The sequence below is a fragment of the Centropristis striata genome, chromosome 21 (genome assembly GCF_030273125.1).
Source record: "Centropristis striata isolate RG_2023a ecotype Rhode Island chromosome 21, C.striata_1.0, whole genome shotgun sequence".
In the NCBI taxonomy this organism is placed as follows: Eukaryota; Metazoa; Chordata; class Actinopteri; order Perciformes; family Serranidae; genus Centropristis; species Centropristis striata.
In genome coordinates, this window is record NC_081537.1 from 3,473,075 (window position 1) to 3,493,879 (window position 20,805).

The 20,805-nt window shown below is 36.6% G+C and overlaps 1 protein-coding gene across 2 annotated transcripts in view; it reads right to left on the reverse strand.

Annotated features, from left to right (window-relative positions):
• LOC131959047 (wings apart-like protein homolog) overlaps positions 1-20,805 on the reverse strand; it is a 59,489-nt gene that overhangs the window by 33,852 nt on the left and 4,832 nt on the right. Inside the window, exons 1-4 of one of the 2 annotated variants that reach the window (XM_059324142.1) lie at positions 20,020-20,513; positions 9,799-10,588; positions 6,056-6,459; positions 4,387-4,511 (exon numbers count right to left, since the gene is read on the reverse strand). In XM_059324142.1, coding sequence (XP_059180125.1) covers positions 4,387-4,511; positions 6,056-6,459; positions 9,799-10,588; positions 20,020-20,137 — 1,437 coding nt within the window. In that variant the 5' untranslated portion in view covers positions 20,138-20,513. Of the gene's footprint in view, positions 1-4,386; positions 4,512-6,055; positions 6,460-9,798; positions 10,589-20,019; positions 20,514-20,805 lie in introns of those variants that run through there. The other variant, XM_059324141.1, reaches the window with a different exon arrangement.

Here is a 20,805-nt window from a genome sequence, read left to right on the forward strand (position 1 = left end):
TGCCTTTATTTCCTTTGTCTTATCCATCTTCATTATGTATGAAAAAACTTTACAAAGACGAAAACGAAAGACATTTTCACTATAACTTTAGTTAGTTTTGTAACCACACAATATAGTTTCAGTTAATTATCATTATCATGTAACCTTTAACCCTTAAAACAAAGTCTGAACTCTCAAAAAAAGCCTTAAAAGAAGCGAGGACCGGCCAAAATGTCCTCACTTTGCAAAAATGTCCTCACTCTGTTGGAAAAAAAACGTGTTCTGGTCCTCACTATGTAGGAAGTACAAGAACACACACACACACACACACACACACACACACACACACACACACACACACACACAGTTCACTGTAATTGAGGCAGAGTTTTGACAACTCCTCCGTAGGCCGGTCACTTCCAAGGGCTATTGTTTCTATAATGAGCTCAACTCGGCTCTCGCTCTCAATTACATTAACTGGAAAATGGAGTGAGGGAGCCAGAATGTACAGTGTACAGGAGAGAGAGAGAAAGGAAGAAAGTATATTAGAACAAGGCAGCAAGGCAGAGAAGATTATTCAGGGAAGGTAAAAAAAAGTAAAGAGCAATTGGTCAAGAGGAAGTGATGGAGACAGAGAGGAGAGCACATTATTCAGCGGAGAAGGAGGAGAGTTATTGGGAGTCAGGGCATGAAACTGGAGAACGGCAGAGAGTACATTAAGTACATTATTATGCTCCTATGGGCCACGTGTCTGCTAATACTCTTACAGCTGCTCTGCAGAGGAAATTAACTTTACATTTGCCACTTCAAATGTTCCCTGCAGGTGCTTAGAGAGAACTTCCCAACAAAGTTATCTCTGCCTCTATTAGAGCTTCTGATTCAACCAGTAAGCATGTATCAGGGTCACTTACTACTTAAGAAGAAATGTAATTCAAAGTGATAAAATGTTGTGTTGTTATTCTGCGAGTGGAATTTATTAGATTTTCTAAATTACTTCCCGTGTTTTTGTCCACACTGGCTAATTCATGCACTGAAGCCACTGATTTTAAATAAAAAGGGAGTATGCTCAGTTTTGGGAGAAAAATGGCATAAATAATATCCTAATTATAAAATAATCACCAGAAGCAATAGTCCATGTGTTGAAATGACTATGTAACTATCCCCATCTACAAAAAAAAACAATTTAAATTCAGAAGTGTGTCTTGCTAATTACAGCTACAATTGTGCATCACTTTTCCCGACAAAGTATAAATGCTGCAAACTAAAAACAACACATTTAACAAGCAGCTGTGATGAAGAGAGTCCTTGCAGAGCTCATTAAGACAAAGTAAAGAAACCGCACTGAGATCTAATTAACAACACTCCTAAAGTACACTGCAAAAAAGTTGCTGTTACAGAAAAAAAATGGCAGCTGTGGTTACTAGAATAATTCTGCAAAAAAAAAAAAAACAGAACAAATGTAAACAACTTTACAGAACAACTTCTACATTTTACTATAAATAATAACAGCATGTTATTTTGCTGCACAATGCACTATAAGCAAAATCTGCATGTAAATTTTGCATAAATAATTAGTATAAAAGCAGCATCATCCTGTTAAATTAACAGTAAAGGACGCTATAATCTACAACTTTAAAATGTATTTTTTAAATTAATGTTAATTAATGTTTTTAATGTGTGCGCGCTCGTGCGTGCGCGCGTGCATATTTAGATCACTCTGTTATTGTTTCTGTAAGACTGCATTTCCCAGAATCCTTTGCAAAAGAGTGATGGAAGTTTAACTCTGGCAGCCGATTGGTTAGAAATCTGCATCAAAGTTTCATGTATTTTTTAAAAAATTACTACAGTTTTAGGATGTAAAATGTACAAGTTGTCCTGTAAAGATGTTGACATATGTACTGTATTTTTTTACGGAAATATTCTGGTAACAACAGCTGACAGTTTTTTTCTGTAAAAATAACGGGACATTTATACAGTGTAGGGCTGGGCGATACGGCCCTAAAAGATTATCACAATATTTCAGGGTATTTTTTGCGATAATGATATTCTTGACGATATTACAAAATACTGAAAAATATATAGAAAATATGATTTTTTTAGTCTGTGGGTCAATGACGTGATCTAATCCGTTGTCAGTTGGTGCAACCAGTATTTTTTCTTTCCATAAAAATCTGATATCTATATCTATAATACAGGAAAATAAAAGTGAACTAAAATGAGAAAAAAATACAATCCTTGTTTACATTGCAACATTATGGTATACAACAAATTTTACATCATTTTATAATGTATAACATAATGTAAGAGCTGATATCTAGACATTTTCCATGGTTTTCTTGTTTATTATTTTGTTTGTTTTTTCAAGGAAAACCATGTTAAATGTCTAGATATCAGCTCTTAAATTAAACTCTTATGAGCTATTTTTGTTGTTATCATTATATTTGTCCAAACAAATGTACCTTTAGTTGTACCAGGCATGAAAATGACCAAGAAATTGAGGAAAACAATGGTCTAATAAAAAAATTGCACTGTCCTTCAGGCAAGCTGCTGCTTTTATTAAAGATATATTTTATTTAAATGTGCACTTTATGGAGCTTTGATTTAAAAAAAAAAAAAAAAAAGGTACTCCTGTTATACAGTATTGATGTTCACTTAAATAAACGGTTTCAATAAAACTACTTGTGACATGTCATATTTGGCTTTTACTGAACATTTGCTCTCACTTTACAATAAAAATATCAGGATATATATCGTATATCGATATTCAGCCTAAATATATCAGGATATGACTTTTGGTCGATATCGCCCAGCCCTACATGATATGCATTTTTTTTTTACTCTAAAAAAAATATACCAGTAAATATACCTCTATCCTAAAGCATAACAAGGCCAAAATCAAATTATCAGTTCATTCTAATTCAGTCAAATTTTTGCACTAGGGAGATTCGTGCAAAAGCAAAAAAAAATACCCTCAAGAAGGAAACGCTGACATTTCATATACAGTAAACATGAGTTACTTGTGTTTCAGTTTGTCTGGATTGATGACATTGATCTCTTCTATAAAAAGGCCTCTTGCTCTTATGAAATCAATAGTCTGAGATCCAGTCAGCCCGGTCTAAAGGGACCCGACTGAGTTTTTATTTTCTATATTTCATCATTCAGTATTCCAGGTTTTCCTCAATCAACTTGTTTTTGATCACCATACATCCTAATTTCTTGTTTGCATTTCTTACTTTTTGTATGAAACCCCTTTTTGTATCACTACTACTGCTGCTTCTGATGCACAACATGGGTCAAACATTTCATTATGGGGTATTGTGTATATATATAACTATATATATATATATATATATAACATGTTAAATGTATTAAATAAATGAGTGTTTGGCCTCTCTTACTGCTAAAGTACTATTATTATAGTATTAGGTCATTTAATTTTAAATCATATTTGGATGAATGAGTCATTTTTGAACCAAGTGTGTAAAATTGATGTCATAATACAAAAACTATTTTTCTTCATTATATCCATTTTTCCTTTCATACTTTATGATCGGTTGTAATTAAAAAAAAGATATTCAAAGAATACTTGGACTAGGTGAGGTGTTAACTGCGATATATATGGATATAAAAGATATGATATATTTTTAAAAGTGATATGGAATTAGACACATATCGTATATAGTTTAAAAAAAAAAAATCTTTATATATAAATGCTGCCATTACTAGGGTTTGTTATATTTAGTTCTTTTGTAATGTTGGTTATTCTTTTCCCGATATAAATATATTTATTTTATTTATTATTCAAGTTAAGCAACTCAGATTCAAATATAAATAATAGGCACATATTTCAGCCCGTAGATATATTATTGTCATTGGATAAAATAAATGTTAGGACTAATCTTTTCATGGGATTTACTGAAAAGAAAAATATAAAATACCATCATTCAGCAGTGTTAGAACAATCCAATATTGCTTAGTTTTTTTCCACTTCTTGGACCATATATTCACATTAAATATATATATATTAAATATTTAAATCAGGACTAAAAACACTATTGTTTACTGCAGCGTACTCTTAACTTTAACACTTACCTGCTCTACTCTACTGCCCTTACTTTTTAACTACACAATGTTTGACTTGTGCTTTTTATTATTTTATCTATTTTCTTATCCTGCTGTATCTCATTTTATCTTATTTGTATTTTCATTTCTATTTCCCTGTTTTAATTGACTGTTTTTACTGTTTTCAATTGTGTCTTGCTGTTTTTAATGTGTATGTAAAGCACTTTGAATCACCTTGTGTTGAATACAAATAAACTTGCCTTGCCTTAAATCCAGAAATTGTAACAAGTGATATTTCAAAGTCTCAGAGTGTGTAAAAAAATCAACATGGTGGTTTTTTCTGACCTTTTTCTGTGCGCTGAAGATCCTCCTGAAGGTGTCTGGGTTCTTGTCAGTGGGTTTGCCCTGAGGGGGCCTCCTGGGGGCCCCGGCCACCACTCTGAGGCCCTCGTCTGAGAAATCCAGGACATCTACAAACAAAAAAAAAACCATACATTATGATACAAACTTTACAGTCTCTACAGTCTCAATCATCTCATCTGGAAGTCTATTTAGCCTACCTATCTTTAGGAGTTTTAAAGTGGCTACAAGGTTCCATTTAACAATAATATTCTAATAGTTTCCAGCGAATATCAATGTTTAATGTGTATGTGCTGGATGGTGTGGTACCTTATGAACAGTAAGTGTTTTATGGAGTTGCAGACGTTGTAGTGGTCTGTATGTAATGTGCTAATTCTGCTATTCGAGATTAGCATGCTAAGCAGAGATTTAGCTTTATTCACTTCTTATGTTGCATCTGCCACTATATGAATACATACTTCACTAGTCTCTGTAAACACAAGAATTAAAGATGTGCTTTTCAATAATTCTTTGTGGAGAAACTTTGGTAACGCTTTATATTAAGGTCCTTGTAATAACCATTAATTAACAAGTAATAAGGCCCTTGTAAGTCCTTACAAGATGCTTAATAACATTATTGTGTGTTTATAAGCTTATATAAGTGTTAATAATGGCATTACAAACACCCATGACCCACCCATTATGTCTTTGCCATGCCTTTATTAATCTTATTTTGTTTGCTTATTGATATTAAAATATACTTTATTGCTCATCTCTTATAAGTTAACTATAAGTTAACTATGCTTTTTGCAACTACCGGATCTAAAGCGAGAACAATGCCTTATTACTTGTTAATTAATGGTTATTAAGGACCTTATTATAAAGCGTTACCGAAACTTTTAAAAATCTCTCGATTTAATCAACTAATTGATTAGTCGACAAAGTTGTACAGTTGTCAAAAGTATCGACACTCAAAAAATTATCGATACTAAAACGTATCACAATACGATACTCATTTTCAAAAGTATCCTGTGATTCTGTTCATTTTTACATGTTGCATTTTTCTTGTTAACCCTTAATAGTAGCACTCATTGAAATACTTGCAAATTCCAAATTTCAACCCTAGAGAATATTGGAGGATATTACATACTGCCAGAATGTGTAAAAAAAAAAAAACATACAGACCCAGGGGAGGGGGGTAATATTTTGAGAAATAAATTTACGAGGTTAAAGTGGCAAATCTACGAGAAAAAATGTGCAGATTTATGATTTTAATAATAATTTTTTATGTTGGATATCCTCTGAAGTTACCAAATACAGTTCTTTGCCTGATAAAGGGTTAATAAATATATTTTTGTTAAATTTTGTTTTTATCCTTGTGGTATCGAAAATGGTATCGAGTATGGAATATTTACCGGAGTATCAGTATCGAGTTGAAAATTTTAGAAACGTGACAACCCTACAAAAATTGTATTGTGTTCGTCAACTAAGATTTCCTTTAGAGAAGGACTGCCCGATCGATTATAGAAACTACTGACAGCAAATGTTTATGTTGTAAAATTAATGAGTTTTAGTAAACGTCACACCTCTGTTCTAATTGTTTAGTCATTAGTTTTAGGATTCATTTTATTAACAGATGATTTGCTTGGTCAATGTCAGAAAAGAGTGTTTTTACCTGCTCGTATCCTGCTTTCCTGCCTCTCAGAGTTCTTCTTGTTCTCCTTAGCTACGGGTTTCTTCATACTCTCAAACCTCTCCATCCTCTCCAACCGCTCCATCCTCTCCCGACTCTCAAACGGATCCGGTGGCTCGTCAGTCGGAGATTCTTCCTCAGGAAGGACTGGCGTCCTCTTGGCAGCTGCAGCCTTCTTGGCCCTTCTCCTCTCTTTAGAGCCGTCGTCGTCATCGTCCGCTCCATCGCTGTCGCTCATGTCGTCGAAGCCGAAGTATTGAATCTTGTAGCTGGAGCGCCCGTCTGTGTTGTCTGCGCTGTTCTCCTCCTGATGGGCGTCTGCGTCTTCGAAGCCAAACAGTTCCAGCTTACTGTCCTTCTTTGACTTGGTTTGGGTTTGTCTGAACCTGTGGAGAGGACAGAGACGTGTCAAAAACCACCCTGCAGTCAAAGTGTGTTTATTAGGGGTGCACCGATCAATCGGCCGGCCGATTTCCTTAATTTAGCGGGATCGGCAATCAGCTGATTCTTTTACGTCAAACCGATCTTATCTACCTCCGAAGCAGTGCTCCCAACTTTGTTGCTAAATTTAGCGACTATTTTTTCAAGAAGGCTGGAGACAAATGAGCCGGAGGCTGGGTTTTTAAGAAGAGCCACCATTAGCTCTGTAGCAGTACAGTGTGTATGTGCCAACAGGCTAACAGTTAGCTCTGTAGCAGTACAGTGTGTATGTGCTAACAGGCTAACAGTTAGCTCTGTAGCAGTACAGTGTGTATGTGCTAACAGGCTAATAGTTAGCTCTGTAGCAGTACAGTGTGTATGTGCTAACGGGCTAACAGTTAACTCTGTAGCAGTACAGTGTGTATGTGCTAACAGGCTAACAGTTAGCTCTGTAGCAGTACAGTGTGTATGTGCTAACAGTTAGCTCTGTAGCAGTACAGTGTGTATGTGCTAACAGGCTAACAGTTAGCTCTGCAGCAGTACAGTGTGTATGTGCTAACAGGCTAACAGTTAGCTCTGTATCAGTACAGTGTGTATGTGCTGCTGCTGCAGGAGGTGTTCACTTAGCGATCTCTGTTTGTTTACAACAAGCACCAGACACTCTGTGCACAGTTAGTGATGCCGGTTAATTCACCATCACTATGTTTATGATCAGTGGAGACGCTGTGCATAATTAGCCATGCTGCTTTGTTTATGATCAGCAGACGGTGAAAACCAAACGTCACCTCCAGAGTCTCTAAATCCCTCTGGAGGCTAACTAACTTGTCCCGCCTTTGGAAAACACCCTTCTCTGTTTGTTTCTTCTTCTACAGTTTTACACTGTTTCATCAAATGTTACGCTGCCCCCGGTGTGGAACGCACCAGTAATAGAACTTTTTTTTCTTCCAGATATGATGAACTATTCAATTTTTTATGATTTAATGACTGTTCGAATATTCGAAAATCAATACCCATCCCTAGTTGTATGTATGTTGTACTATAATGAAACCAAAAACTCAGGACACTTTATTTATGGTTGCAGTTCTTTTGTTAGTTTGTCCTGTAAATTGTTGCCATTTATTTTAAGTTCAATATTTTATTAACTACCTCAGACATTGTGATTTCCTTTATTTTGTTAAAGAAAAATACTGCTGTGTTATTGTTTTTCAATAAAATAAGATTCAAACATTGAAGGTGTATGCTGTGAAATCGGTATCGGCCAAAATCGGAATCAGCAGGTCAGGCTTTTTAAAAATCGGTGATCGGCCAGAAAATTGGAATCAGTGCACCCCTAGTGTTTATGAATTTCAAAATACATTTAGAAATGATTCACTCAGGTGGCAACATGCAGTGAGTCTTTACAGTTGTCAGGTGTGTATTTCTTAGTTTCCAACTTCAGGCTTCAGGAAAGTGTGTTCTACATTAACTGACATGAAAGAGAAACCTGCCACATTTTAATTAACACTTTTACAAGACGATTGAGGAAACTTATCTGTTGCTTTCAACCCAGTTAATGAAAGTAAACTTAATTAAAAATAATGTGTCTTGAAGCATTTCCAAAATTCAGAAAACATCCTGTGACATTAAGGGAAAGTTTCACGTCGTTTCATCCAAATAAAATAACCGTAAATTAATCGTCCTTGGCAAAAAAAAAGGGGGATTAAACATAACAGGCAGATAAATCATAATGGAATTCTGAATTTTAGCCCGAATGAAACACTGCTTCTACCTGGAACCTCACACTGAGAGATGAAAACATGTGAAAGATGTAACATGCGTGAAATGAAAAGCTCCAAAAATACAGATTCACAGAACGTCTGTGAACAAACACACACCTTCATACTAAACCTGTTAAGGCCATTTGCTTTACTGATTGCTGCCTTTTCAAGAGGTTTCAAGCAAGCTTCAAGGAAGCATTTTGCAAGAAGTTAGACAGATTTATATCAGACAGCAAGTAACTTTAAATGTCTTATGCCATCTTGACTAAATTAACCTGATCGTCTGTGATATTTCCATTTTAAAATGCATCTCTCCTGCAGATCTAATCAAGCACTTTCTACACCAGTAGTCCACCAACCTCCAGGGGGCGGGGCCGTTTTTCTCCCCTGAAAAAATCCTGGTTGCTGATTGGATAGATCGCTAAAAAGTCCGCTCACTCTGCGTGTCTCCACTACAAGTTAGCCTCCAGAGGGATTTAGAGACTCTGGAGGTGACGTTTGGTTTTCACCGTTGCTAACTGTGCACAACGAGTCTCCACTGATCATAAACACAGTGATGGTGAATTAACCGGCATCAGAAGTGTTGTGAACACCTCCTGCAGCAGAAGCACATACACACTGTACTGCTACAGAGCTAACTGTTAGCCTGTTAGCACATAGACACTGTACTGCTACAGAGCTAACTGTTAGCCTGTTAGCACATACACACTGTACTGCTACAGAGCTAACTGTTAGCCTGTTGGCACATACACACTGTACTGCTACAGAGCTAACTGTTAGCCTGTTGGCACATACACACTGTACTGCTACAGAGCTAACTGTTAGCCTGTTGGCACATACACACTGTACTGCTACAGAGCTAACTGTTAGCCTGTTAGCACATACACACTGTACTGCTACAGAGCTAACTGTTAGCCTGTTGGCACATACACACTGTACTGCTACAGAGCTAACTGTTAGCCTGTTGGCACATACACACTGTACTGCTACAGAGCTAACTGTTAGCCTGTTGGCACATACACACTGTACTGCTACAGAGCTAACTGTTAGCCTGTTAGCACATACACACTGTACTGCTACAGAGCTAACTGTTAGCCTGTTAGCACATACACACTGTACTGCTACAGAGCTAACTGTAGCTAACTGGCGCTAACGGCGGCTCTTCTTAACAAGCCGGTCTGGATTTGGATCGCTGGATTTGTCTCCAGTCGCTTTCTTGAAAAATAGTCGCTAAGGGGATCTGAAAAGTCGCTAAATTTAGCAACAAAGTCGCTAAGCTGAGAACGCTGCATTGCCGGCTTTTACAAAATGCGCGTGTTGTTGTTGTGTAGAGTACTACGTCACATCCTGCTTAGCGATCTATCCAATCAGCAACCAGGCTTTTTACAGGGGAGAAAAAAAGACCCTGCTCTTCTACAGGGACAAAAAAAGTTCCGACAAAAGCCGGCTCCGGACTTCTCGTATTCAAATTAGGGGCGTTTCGGCAAGTGAGACCCGCCTCATTCCGGGTATTACCCAGTAGTGGAAACAGCCCTTTTGTTGCCCTACCTTGTGTTTTGTTGCTCCGCCTTCTTCCGTTGCCACCCCGCCTCTCCCAGCTCCGTCGTGCTGCCGGAGCCGGCGCTACTGCTGCCACTAGAGGGCGCCGCGTCACTACTGAACTCCTTAAACTCCTCCACGCCTCGCTCCTGGATGGTGACGTTACACATGGACACAGAGGACGGGTGCAGCACGGTGAAGTCCCTCGTCCTGCCCCGCCCTCGTCCGCCGCCACCACCACCGCCACCACCTGTCGTCTTATTACTGCCCTCAGATGTGGATTTGGGAACATCCGTACCAAAAACAGTGGTGGAGAAGCTGCTGGAGTCCGAGGCTTTGCCTGAGCCGTGTTTGTTCGGCCTCCTGTACGTCCGACAGTTTGAGTTTCTTACAAGCGAAGAGGAGGAGGAGGAGGAGGAGGAGGAGGTCTGAGAGTAGTCAGACGTCTCCACCAGGAAGTCCGAGTCGCCCACGAGGTCCTCGCTCTCACTCAGGCTCTGGAGCCGAGGAGGAGAGGGGGGCTTCTGGTGGCGGGTCTGCAGCAGCTCAGAGCTGCCCATAGTAACGCCTGCAGGAGTCCAAGAGAAGGTGGGGGCGGGGGGGCGGGGCTCCTGGCTGGGCGAGGGCAGGCGGAGGCCCATGATGGCGTCCCATGAGTCGAAGGTGGGCTCGGCCTTGGAGCCGGTCTTCAGGGTGGTGGTCTGGGCCAGGGGCTTCTTGTCGCTCTCTGAAGCGTTTTGGTACCATGAGTTGTAGCCGTGTTGGTTCTCTGACAACGAGGAACTCTGCTGAGATTTTCCTGCAGGAAGAAACAGATTCAGAATCAGTTCTGGAGAACGTCAGGAACCACTGACAGCAAATGTTCATGTTGTAAAGTTAATGACGTTTTAGTAAACGTCACACCTCTGTTCTAATTGAGTAGTCATTAGTTTTAGGATTCATTTTATTAACAGATGATTTGCTTGGTCAATGTCAGAAAATAGTAAAAAAAAAAAAAAAAGAAGAAAAAAACCACAAGAGAAAAAATAAAATTCGATATAAGATAAATACCTGGTAACGCTTTATATTAAGGTCCTTGTAATAACCATTAATCAACAAGTAATAAGGCCCTTGTAAGTCCTTACAAGATGCTTATTAACATTATTGTGTGTTTATAAGCTTATATAAGTGTTCATAATAGCATTACAAACACCCATGACCCACCCATTATGTCTTTGCCATGCCTTTATTAATCTTATTTTGTTTGCTTATTGATATTAAAATATACTTTATTGCTCATCTATTATAAGTTAACTATAAGTTAACTATGCTTTTTGCAACTACCGGATCTAAAGCGAGAACAATGCCTTATTACTTGTTAATTAATGGTTATTAAGGACCTTATTATAAAGCATTACCAAATACCTTTTACACAATATGGCAGCCATTTGTGGACTATTATACAAAATATATTGTATAAATGATATAAAAGGATTTAATAGTAATGTTGTTGTCTTATATTTTGTTTTCAGTGAATAAACATTCTCAAATTGATTTTGTTCGAAGTGTATTTAAAATTGTATTGCTATATTTTGCTTAATATCACTTTATCTCACTTTTTTTACTTGATCACTATCTAGATAATAATTTAGTTATGAGATTAACTTATAATTTCTATTATTCTTGTCTTCACTATTCAACACAATGAAGAAATACAAGGCTACACTGGATCACAGTCAAAGTGAAGTTACTGCAGTCTGATTGGGTTTATGTTTAAATTCATAATATATTTATATCATTATTTCTCTGAAATAAAGCAAAATGTAAATCTAAAACTTTGTCACAAGAATAAACAGACATCAAGGAGTATAGTCAGATTGCAAGAGAAATACAGTAAGAATTTCAAGCATTTTTCAAGCACTTTATCCAATGGTATCGAGTATCGAATGTTTTCCTGAGTATTGGTATCGAGTTAAAAATTTTAGTATCGTGACAACCCTATCTGTGGTATATCCCCCATCATTTTCCTTTAAGGATAAATAGATCTGGGTTCTTATGGGCTAAGTAAAAATTCCCCACACCTTCAAAAGAAAACAAAATGCATTAAGCTTTTTTATAGCCATAATAAAGGCGGCATGTTTAATCATGCTAAAATGGACAAACATATAATATAATAATCGCGATCACAACAATGAGGTCTCACATTTGAATTAATCTGAAACACTGTAGCACAGTTTCAATAAAATGCAACAAAATTATGCACAAGCTTCCACTTTTAAGAGCAAAGAGGATGATGACAGGGTCGGAGGCAGAAAGCACATAAGTTGGGGAAAATGTAATCTGTTAATAATGTTAATATTTTTAGCCGCGTCGGTCAAAAATTGCAGCAAGAATAAACAGAAATCAAGGAGTTCATTTTTAGTCATAACTCAATTTTGACCAAAAATGTAGTTACTGCAGTTAGAGAGCAGAATAGTGAATAACAGTGTACCCACAACTTGCTTCTGGTTAAATGTACAGGATGCTCCACAGAGCTAAGGGGTGCATCAAGATTGCAAATTTTTTTTTAAAAAAAGTACCTTTACACACTGAAAACGGGTCACACACACACAAACACACATGCACACACAGCTGGAGCTGCTGCCGAGCTTCAATGCTAACGCTCATTTGTTCAGTTTGGTGCATGAAGTAAATCTAAAAGGGTCTGGAGCTACTTCAGGACAACACATGCTGTGTTCCAATACCCATACTTCCATGAGTACACTTAAATGCAGTACACTATCCGCACTCACAAGGTACACAGATTTCAGCAGGTGAGTGTTGTTCCAAATCTAATACTCCGTGATGCACTTACCGGAAATGACGCTCGCGACGGCCGCCGCGGCTCGTCACCCGCGAAAAACTTCCGGCTTTAAACGGCGAAAAAATTATCCTTTGTGTTGTTTAATCTTTACTTCTACAATCCGGCAATATGGCTCCATTAACGCAGCAAATGTGGAAAATGTGCCGGCGTCGTCGGCCGCCATTACAAACATTTTTTTCGAGCTGAGCGGCTCCGCCTGGCTCCGCCTCTTCCGCTACGTAGACAAGATGGCAGCCGTTGAGTGCGTATAGTGTACATCGTTCCACACTCAGCGTTTTGACCGTTATGAGTACAACATCCGGGTCCTTTAAGTACACTTCTTTTCACCGCGATCGGAATCGGAACACCCTGCGTACTCAAGCTAAGTACAGTGAGTACGGTAAGTATGGGTATTGGAACACAGCTACAGTGATTATTAGCATCCCGTGGCCATTTCTGCCTTCACAGATAACAAACGGAAGCCTGACTGAGCCATGACAGGAAATTGCTTCACAGTGAAACATCAAAGAATACCTGTAGAAGGGCTGTGTGGGGTTTTTTTTTTTAAAGACGGGGTTGTTGAAGCGTAGCAAAACTAAAAAGGAGGTCATTTTGTTTCTCTCTCATCACACCTTATCTAAAGAATGAGAATGAAAACTGGCAGAAGATAAAGCTGCTGGAGAATGACAGAGGGCAGCTCCTCCTTTGTGTTAACTGCTCCAAGCAAATGGGTGATTCTCATGCATATAATACATATTTTCTTTGCCCCTTTATAACATATACAATCTAAAGTCACTGTTTAATATGAATTTATAATCTATTTAAAACATTTTAAGGTATTTTCTGACATTTTTAGAGACACAGTGAGCAAAATTCATTACCGTAACACATTTTAAATAAAAAAACATAAGGTTTTTTTTTCATTTGTTTTTCTGTGGCAAGCACTTAAATATGCTCAAGGGTAGCTGGTATCACCAAAATTTATTTTATTAAAATATACACATATTTTAATGCAAACAATTCTATCATTACCGTAACATTTAACCATTTTTTCTCATCAATTTCCATTCAGATTTTGTTCTTTCTACATTGTTAAAAACCATTATGTTTGAGTATAACATTTTTAAACAAATTTATATTTATTTTTATAAAGTTTAGTAAATATTTATTGTATATTAGTGTAGGGAAATGACATTTTTATCTGGATGCATTACGGTAATGAATTTGTGAATCAAAAATATGTTTAAAAATATAGAAAATATTATTTTAACACAAAACAATGAATTGTGCCTCATTATGGCTATATTGTTCATTCATATAAAAGTGAAATATCTTTAGTTTAATAAAGTATGTCCTTATAATCTTCACACACAGAACTTAGACTGGCTTCATGAGAATCACCCAAATGCTCTGACCATGTAGATACATGAATAGTTTATTACTCAGGAGCCACAATCAGCTGAGTCAGACCTGTGTGTTAGTCTAGACCATGGGTCTCAAACTCGCGGCCCGCGGGCCAATTGTGGCCCTCGTGACGATATTTTGTGGCCCCCACCTTGATATGAAAGTTTAATGTGAGTTTTATATGAATGTCTCTTTACCGAGTTGTGTGTGGAAGGTCCCTTTATTGCTCCAGCTGGAGCTTTGTTTCACTTGTTTCTATGGCGATGTTAAAACAAAAAGAAAGGCAGCTACTACCGGAGCGTTTATTATCTGCCGTGTTGTTGTTACCGGAAGAAGTGGAAATGTTATGTAATGTAATTTTGTGTCTTTTTTTTGTGATTTTGTGTCTTTTTTTCTGTAATTTTGACTTTTTTTTTTAGTAATTGTGTGTCTTTTTTGTAATTTTGTGTCTTTTTTGGTATTTTTGTGTCTTTTTTTGGTAATTTTGTGTCTTTCTTATAATTTTGTGTCATTTTATTTGGTCATATTGTGTCTTTTTTTAAAGTAATTTAGTTTTTTCTGTCATTTGTGTCTTTTTTTCTAGTAATTTTGTCTTTTTTTGATCATTTTGATACTGCCTCCAGCGGCCCCCAGGCAATTTGAGTTTGAGACCCCTGCTCTAGACCATCCAAAGCACTCAACATCCACCTTTCTATCAAGATTATTACAGTTAACGAAAACTAACGAAATACCCAAAACTAGAATTGAAAAAAACATTTACGTTAGCTGAAATAAAAATAAAAATAAAAACTAGGGTTCTTTTAAAACGATAACTGACTGAAACTGTATGGTTACAAAACAAACGAAAAAACGTTCTAAAATTATAGTGAAAATGTCCTTCGCTTTCGTCTTTTAAAAAAAATTTCATACATAATCCAGTGGTTTGTCTTTTTTTAATAATTTTTTGTCTTTTTTGGTAATTCTGTGTCTTTTTTGTCATTTTGTCTTTTATTAAAGTAATTTAGTGTTTTTTTCAGTCATTCTGTGTCTTTTTTAAGTAATTTTATGTATTTTTTTTGTCATTTTGTGTCTTTTTTGTCGTTTTGTGTCTTTTTTCAGTCATTTTGTGTCTTTTTTCTGGTCATTTTGTGTCTTTTCTGGTCATTTGGTGTCTTTTTTTGGTCATTTTGTGTCTTTTTTCAGTCATTTTGTGTCTTTTTTTAGTCATTTCGTGTCTTTTTTCAGTCATTTTGTGTCTTTTTTCAGTCATTTTGTGTCTTTTCTGGTCATTTTGTATCTTTTTCTGGTCATTTTGTGTCTTTTCTGGTCATTTGGTGTCTTTTTTTGGTCATTTTGTGTCTTTTTTCAGTCATTTTGTGTCTTTTTTTAGTCATTTCGTGTCTTTTTTCAGTCATTTTGTGTCTTTTTTCAGTCATTTTGTGTCTTTTCTGGTCATTTTGTATCTTTTTCTGGTCATTTTGTGTCTTTTTATGGTCATTTTGTGTCTTTTCTGGTCATTTTGTGTCTTTTTCTGGTCATTTTGTGTCTTTTCTGGTCATTTTGTGTCTTTTTTTTTTGGATACTGCCTCCAGCCGCCCCCAGGTAATTTGAGTTTGAGACCCCAGATTTAGACACCAAACAGCCTGTATCTGTTGGTGCAGTGATGCACCAACAGATACAGGCTGTAAGAGACGTTGTCCACCTGAGAGAGGACACTAGGAGACCATCATCATCATCACTCAGCCAGCAGAGTGTCTCTGCTCTCATGTCTCCGTGTCATTAACTAACTCCAGCTGCTGCCTTCTGTTTGTCTTCTGTTACTCATGTTTCTCTCTGAGTCACAACACCGAGCATCACCAACAGTCATGTTTAAACGGGACAATGAGGCGGTTTGACAGCTGCTGAGGAACAAACAGACGGTTCAGTGGGACAGGACGGCACTTTAGACAATCAATGTGTTCAGGGTTCATTAATGCACAGCATGCTATAGAAAATCAATAGGACCGAATTAACTTCCTGAATGCAAGTAGGATTTTATATTCTGAAATACAAATTCACAGGTTTAGTTGCACATTGAACGCTCCGTGACACTGAATGTCACTTGTGTAACTTGGAGGTAATATTTGCTGAGTCATCGTTGTTTGACACCATGTTAAACAGCTGACTGGTTCCTGATTCTTACACTCGACAAATATCAGCAAACTGAGGACAGGCGTTTCAAATATTGGACTCACTAGGACAGGGATGGGCAACTTAAACTTGCGGCCCGCGGGCCAATTGTGGCCCTCGTGACGATATTTTGTGGCCCCCACCTTGATATGAAATAATTTTGCGTCTTTTAAATGAATTTGTCTTTCTTAATAATTGTGTCTTTAATCATTTTGTGTCTTTTTTAAATAATTTTGTGTCTTTTTTTGGTAATTTTGTGTCTTTTAATAATTGTGTCTTTTTTTTTAAAATTGTGTCTTTTAATTATTTTGTGTCCTTTTTAATAATTTTGTTTCTTTTTTTAATAATTGTGTATTTTTTAATAATTTTGTGTCTTTTTTAATAATTTTGTGTCTTTTTTAAATAATTGTGTCTTTTTTAATAATTTTGTCTTTAATAATTTTGTATCTTTTTTTATTAATTGTGTCTTTTTTGGTAATTTTGTGTCTTTTTTTAAATAATTTTGCGTCTTTTAAATAAATGTGCCTTTTTTAATAATTGTGTCTTTTCTTAATAATTGTGTCTTTAAGTAATTTTGTGTCTTTTTAAAAATAATTTAGTGTCTTTTTTTTAAAATGATCGTGTCTTTTTTAAGTAATTTAGTGTCTTTTTTTAAGTAATTTAGTGTTTTTTCAGTCATTTTGTGTCTTATTTTGGTCATTTTGACACTGCCTCCAGCTGACTCCTGGTATAGACTATTTAATTCTAAAACAGGCAGAATAATATCTTAAATTTCAGCGAAGTGGCATAGAGATTATATATATACATGATTAGATTTTCTGTTCAATATTAAACCGTGTGCACCATCTTATTGAGTGTGACAGTAGCTACAGTCAGCTCTCCAGTATTGACAGACTTCATCAGAGTTATTTGGTCAACGAGTCGTATTGACTGAGTCAACATGGCCGTGGCAGCCTTTCAGTTGAACTCCTGAGTCTCACTGGCTTCTCTTCAGCACGTCTCGGCCTCCCAGCGCTGTGGGGACGTCAGAGGGAGCAGAAGTCCTCGCTGAGCCACAGCTTGTCGCTCAGAGTCAGTGTGTGTGTGTGTGTGTGGCAGGTGGCCAGCAGCCGTCTCAGAGAGCTGCTGAGGGTTCAATCAGCTGAGAGAGACACTTAGAGAGACCAGGTGGAGAAACAACCAGAGTCTAACTGGGAGATTCTACTGAGGACAGTCTAAGTCTGTCTGTGGAGATTATAAGGACATACTTTATTACACTAAAGATATTTCACTTTTATGTGGATGAACAATATAGCCATAATGAGGCACAATTCATTGTTTTGTGCTAAAATAATATTTTTAAACATATTTTTGATTCACAATTTCATTACTGTAATGCAGATGGGCAACTTAAATGCTGCAGGGGGCCAAAATGTTTCATGTTCACCACCACAGGGCCACATATAGGAGCGTCACTTAACCAGATATGATGAAACTGCAGTTTTAAATATGTTTACAGTGCAGTAAATCAACATATTTCATGCTCAAATGCATGTATTTTGTCTTTTTTGGTTCATTTTGCGTCTTTCTTTGTTCATTTTGTGTCTTTTTTGTTCATTTTGTCTTTTTTTGTTCATTTTGTGTCTTTTTTGGTTCATTTTGTGTCTTTTTTGGTTCATTTTGTGTCTTTTTTGTTTATTTTGTGTCTTTTTTGTTCATTTTGTGTCTTTTTTGTTCATTTTGTGTCTTTGTTTGTTTATTTTGTGTCTTTTTTGTTCATTGTGTGCCTTTTTTTGTTCATTTTGTGTTTTGTTTGTTCATTTTGAGTCCATTTGTTCATTTTGTTTTTATTTTTTACAGTGCAGTAACTTAACATATACACATAGGTGTGTTAATTTTAATTTTAATAAAATACATTTTGGCGATACCAGCTACCCTTGAGCATATTTAATTGCCTGCCACAAAAAAAAAAAACATGTCGTTTTTTTATTTAAAAATATGTTACGGTAATGAATTTAGCTCACAGTGTGTCTAAAAATGTCAGAAAATACATTAAAAATGTTCTAATAAATTATAAATTCATATTAAACAGTGACTTTAGATTGTATTTGTTATAAAGTGTCAAAGAAAATATGTATTCAATGCTCTTCATTCACCCAACTGAAGAAAATACACAAATAATGAGCACAACTTCTCAATATTTCTTGAAGCTTGAGTGGATTTTACGTAAATCTGCACAGTTTTTCTGTTTTAAAGGTCACTGAGTTCCAGCTAACATCTGTGATCCATCACATTTCAGCGCAAGATCGATAATGATTCTTCCCCACATAAGATTTTTGTTTAGTGCCAAATGTAATATGTGTGTGTGTGTGTGTGTGTGTGTGTGGTTAACATGAGCCTCCAGATGCTTCCACACTGAGACGTTATATCTGTCCATCTAGCTTTGACTTCAGTCCCTTTTGAATAAAACCCATTCCTTATGATGTGCTCATTCCAGCTAGATATGTTTCCATTGCGACAGATTAAAAAAAAATATGGAGATGGTTCCATTTTTACACCTGACAGAGGCCATTCTGATTTGGCATCAATCGATTCAAAGATGCATTTTTAATATATCAAAAGGCTTTAAAACCGACGTGAGGAACATTTAAATTAAGACCATTGACTGACTGCATAGTAGGGAGGTGTATTTCAGGCAAAAGTATTATTAAATAATCGTGGGGTACTAAACGATTAATATTCAAGTATTCCATAATAACACCCAGAACCGTTAGTAGCAGCAGCAACCTCTAAAAGGTTCTCCTGTTGTTATACAGTGTTTATGTTCACTTAAACGGTTTCAATAAAACTACTTGTGACATGTTATATTTGACTTTGACATGTATATATTATTATTATTATTATTATTATTATTATAGTCAGTGTTGACAAATATATTTGTGTCTTTTTAATTTCATTCAAGTTATTTTATAGCACTTTTAAACACATCTTAAGCTGTGTTTAAATGTGTTGTGTGTGTGTGTGTGTGTGTGTGTGTGTGTGTGTGTGTGTGTGTGTGTGTGTGTGTGTGTGTGTGAGAGAGTTTGAGTGTGTTCTAGTGAACAACGTCTAACGTTCAAACAAATCGTGTTAAGTTTCAGTTCTGTTTTTGGAATAAAGGGTTGGAAATGAATGCTTTTTTTGTATTATTTTTTTTTATCCGATTCATCGATTTATCGAAAAAATAATCGACAGATTAATCGATTATTGAAATATTTGTTAGTTGGAGCCCTAATAGTAACCTCTCATGGGTATGCATCACTATTTTTGACATTTTATTGATTATACAACCAAATTTCTGAAAATGGTAAATGGAGTGCACCAATATAGCCCTCTTATCCAAAACGCTTTACATTATACCAGGGGAGTCAAACTCTGGCCCGCGGGCCAAATTTGGCCCGCAGTGTGATTTTATTTGGCCCGCGATTTTATTCAATTATTATATTATTATTGTACTACAAAAGCTGACCCGCCGGTAAAAGGTTTATTTGTTCAATGTTGGCCCGCGATTTTATTCAAGTTTTAAATTTTGGCCCATTGTGTATTTGAGTTTGATACCCCTGCATTACACACTACACTCATTCACACATTCACACACACACATTCATACTGGTGTTAGAGGCTACCAGGGCACACTGGTGCCACACCGATGAACGCAGAATCGGGAACAATTTGGGGTTCAGTCATGGTCGGGGATCGAACCACCGACCTTCCGATCGCTGGACGAACGCTCTACCAACTGAGCCACAGCCGCCCCAAAAAGATGGATTGCTAATGCTAAAAGCTGTGGTCCTAGTCTCCACCCAGCGAACATTAAAGGCTTTAAAGTGTTGCGTTACCGATGCTAGCGCTGCTGTTGAAGAACCGAGCCGTGGCGGGGCTGGCTCCTGTCGCTGGGCAACCACGATTGTTGCTTTCTGTCCCTTTTTGCTCGTATGGAGTTGGGTAAAAGGGCATTTGTTTACTCTGCACCTTATGCTGGAATCTGCTCCAGAAAGAATGGAAACTAACTGACTTTGTTTCTTTGAGCACTTTTAAATCCAAACTAAGAGTTATTGAGGCCAATTCCACAATATGCACTTGTTTCTCATGACGCGTTTAAGGTCTGTGTCTGATGTAAATATGTAGCTGTGTGTTGTGTTTGCTGCCTCTTGGCCAGGGCTCCCTTAAAGAAAAAGAGGTTCTTAATCTCAGAGGGATATTTCCTGGTTAACTCTATGGAGTCTGGGGCTATTTTGTCCATTTTTGAATCCTTTTCACCTTTTGGTCATTTTCTGTCTTTTTTTCTTGGTCATTTTCTGTCTTTTGTGTCTGTTTTTAGCCATTTTGTGTCTTTTTTTGTAATTTTGTGCCTTTTTGTGTCTTTTTTTTTTAGCCATTTTGTGTCTTTTTATTGTCATTTTGTGTCTTTTTGTGTCTTTTTTTGTCATTTTGTGTCTTTTTGTGTCTTTTTTTTGTCATTTTTTGTCATTTTGTCTTTTTTTTAGCCATTTTGTGTCTTTTTTTGTCATTTCGTGTCTTTTTGTGTCTTTTTTGTCATTTTGTGTCTTTTTGTGTCCTTTTTTAGTCATTTTTTAGTCATTTTTAGTCATTTTTTGTCTTTTTTTTAGTCATTTTGTGTCTTT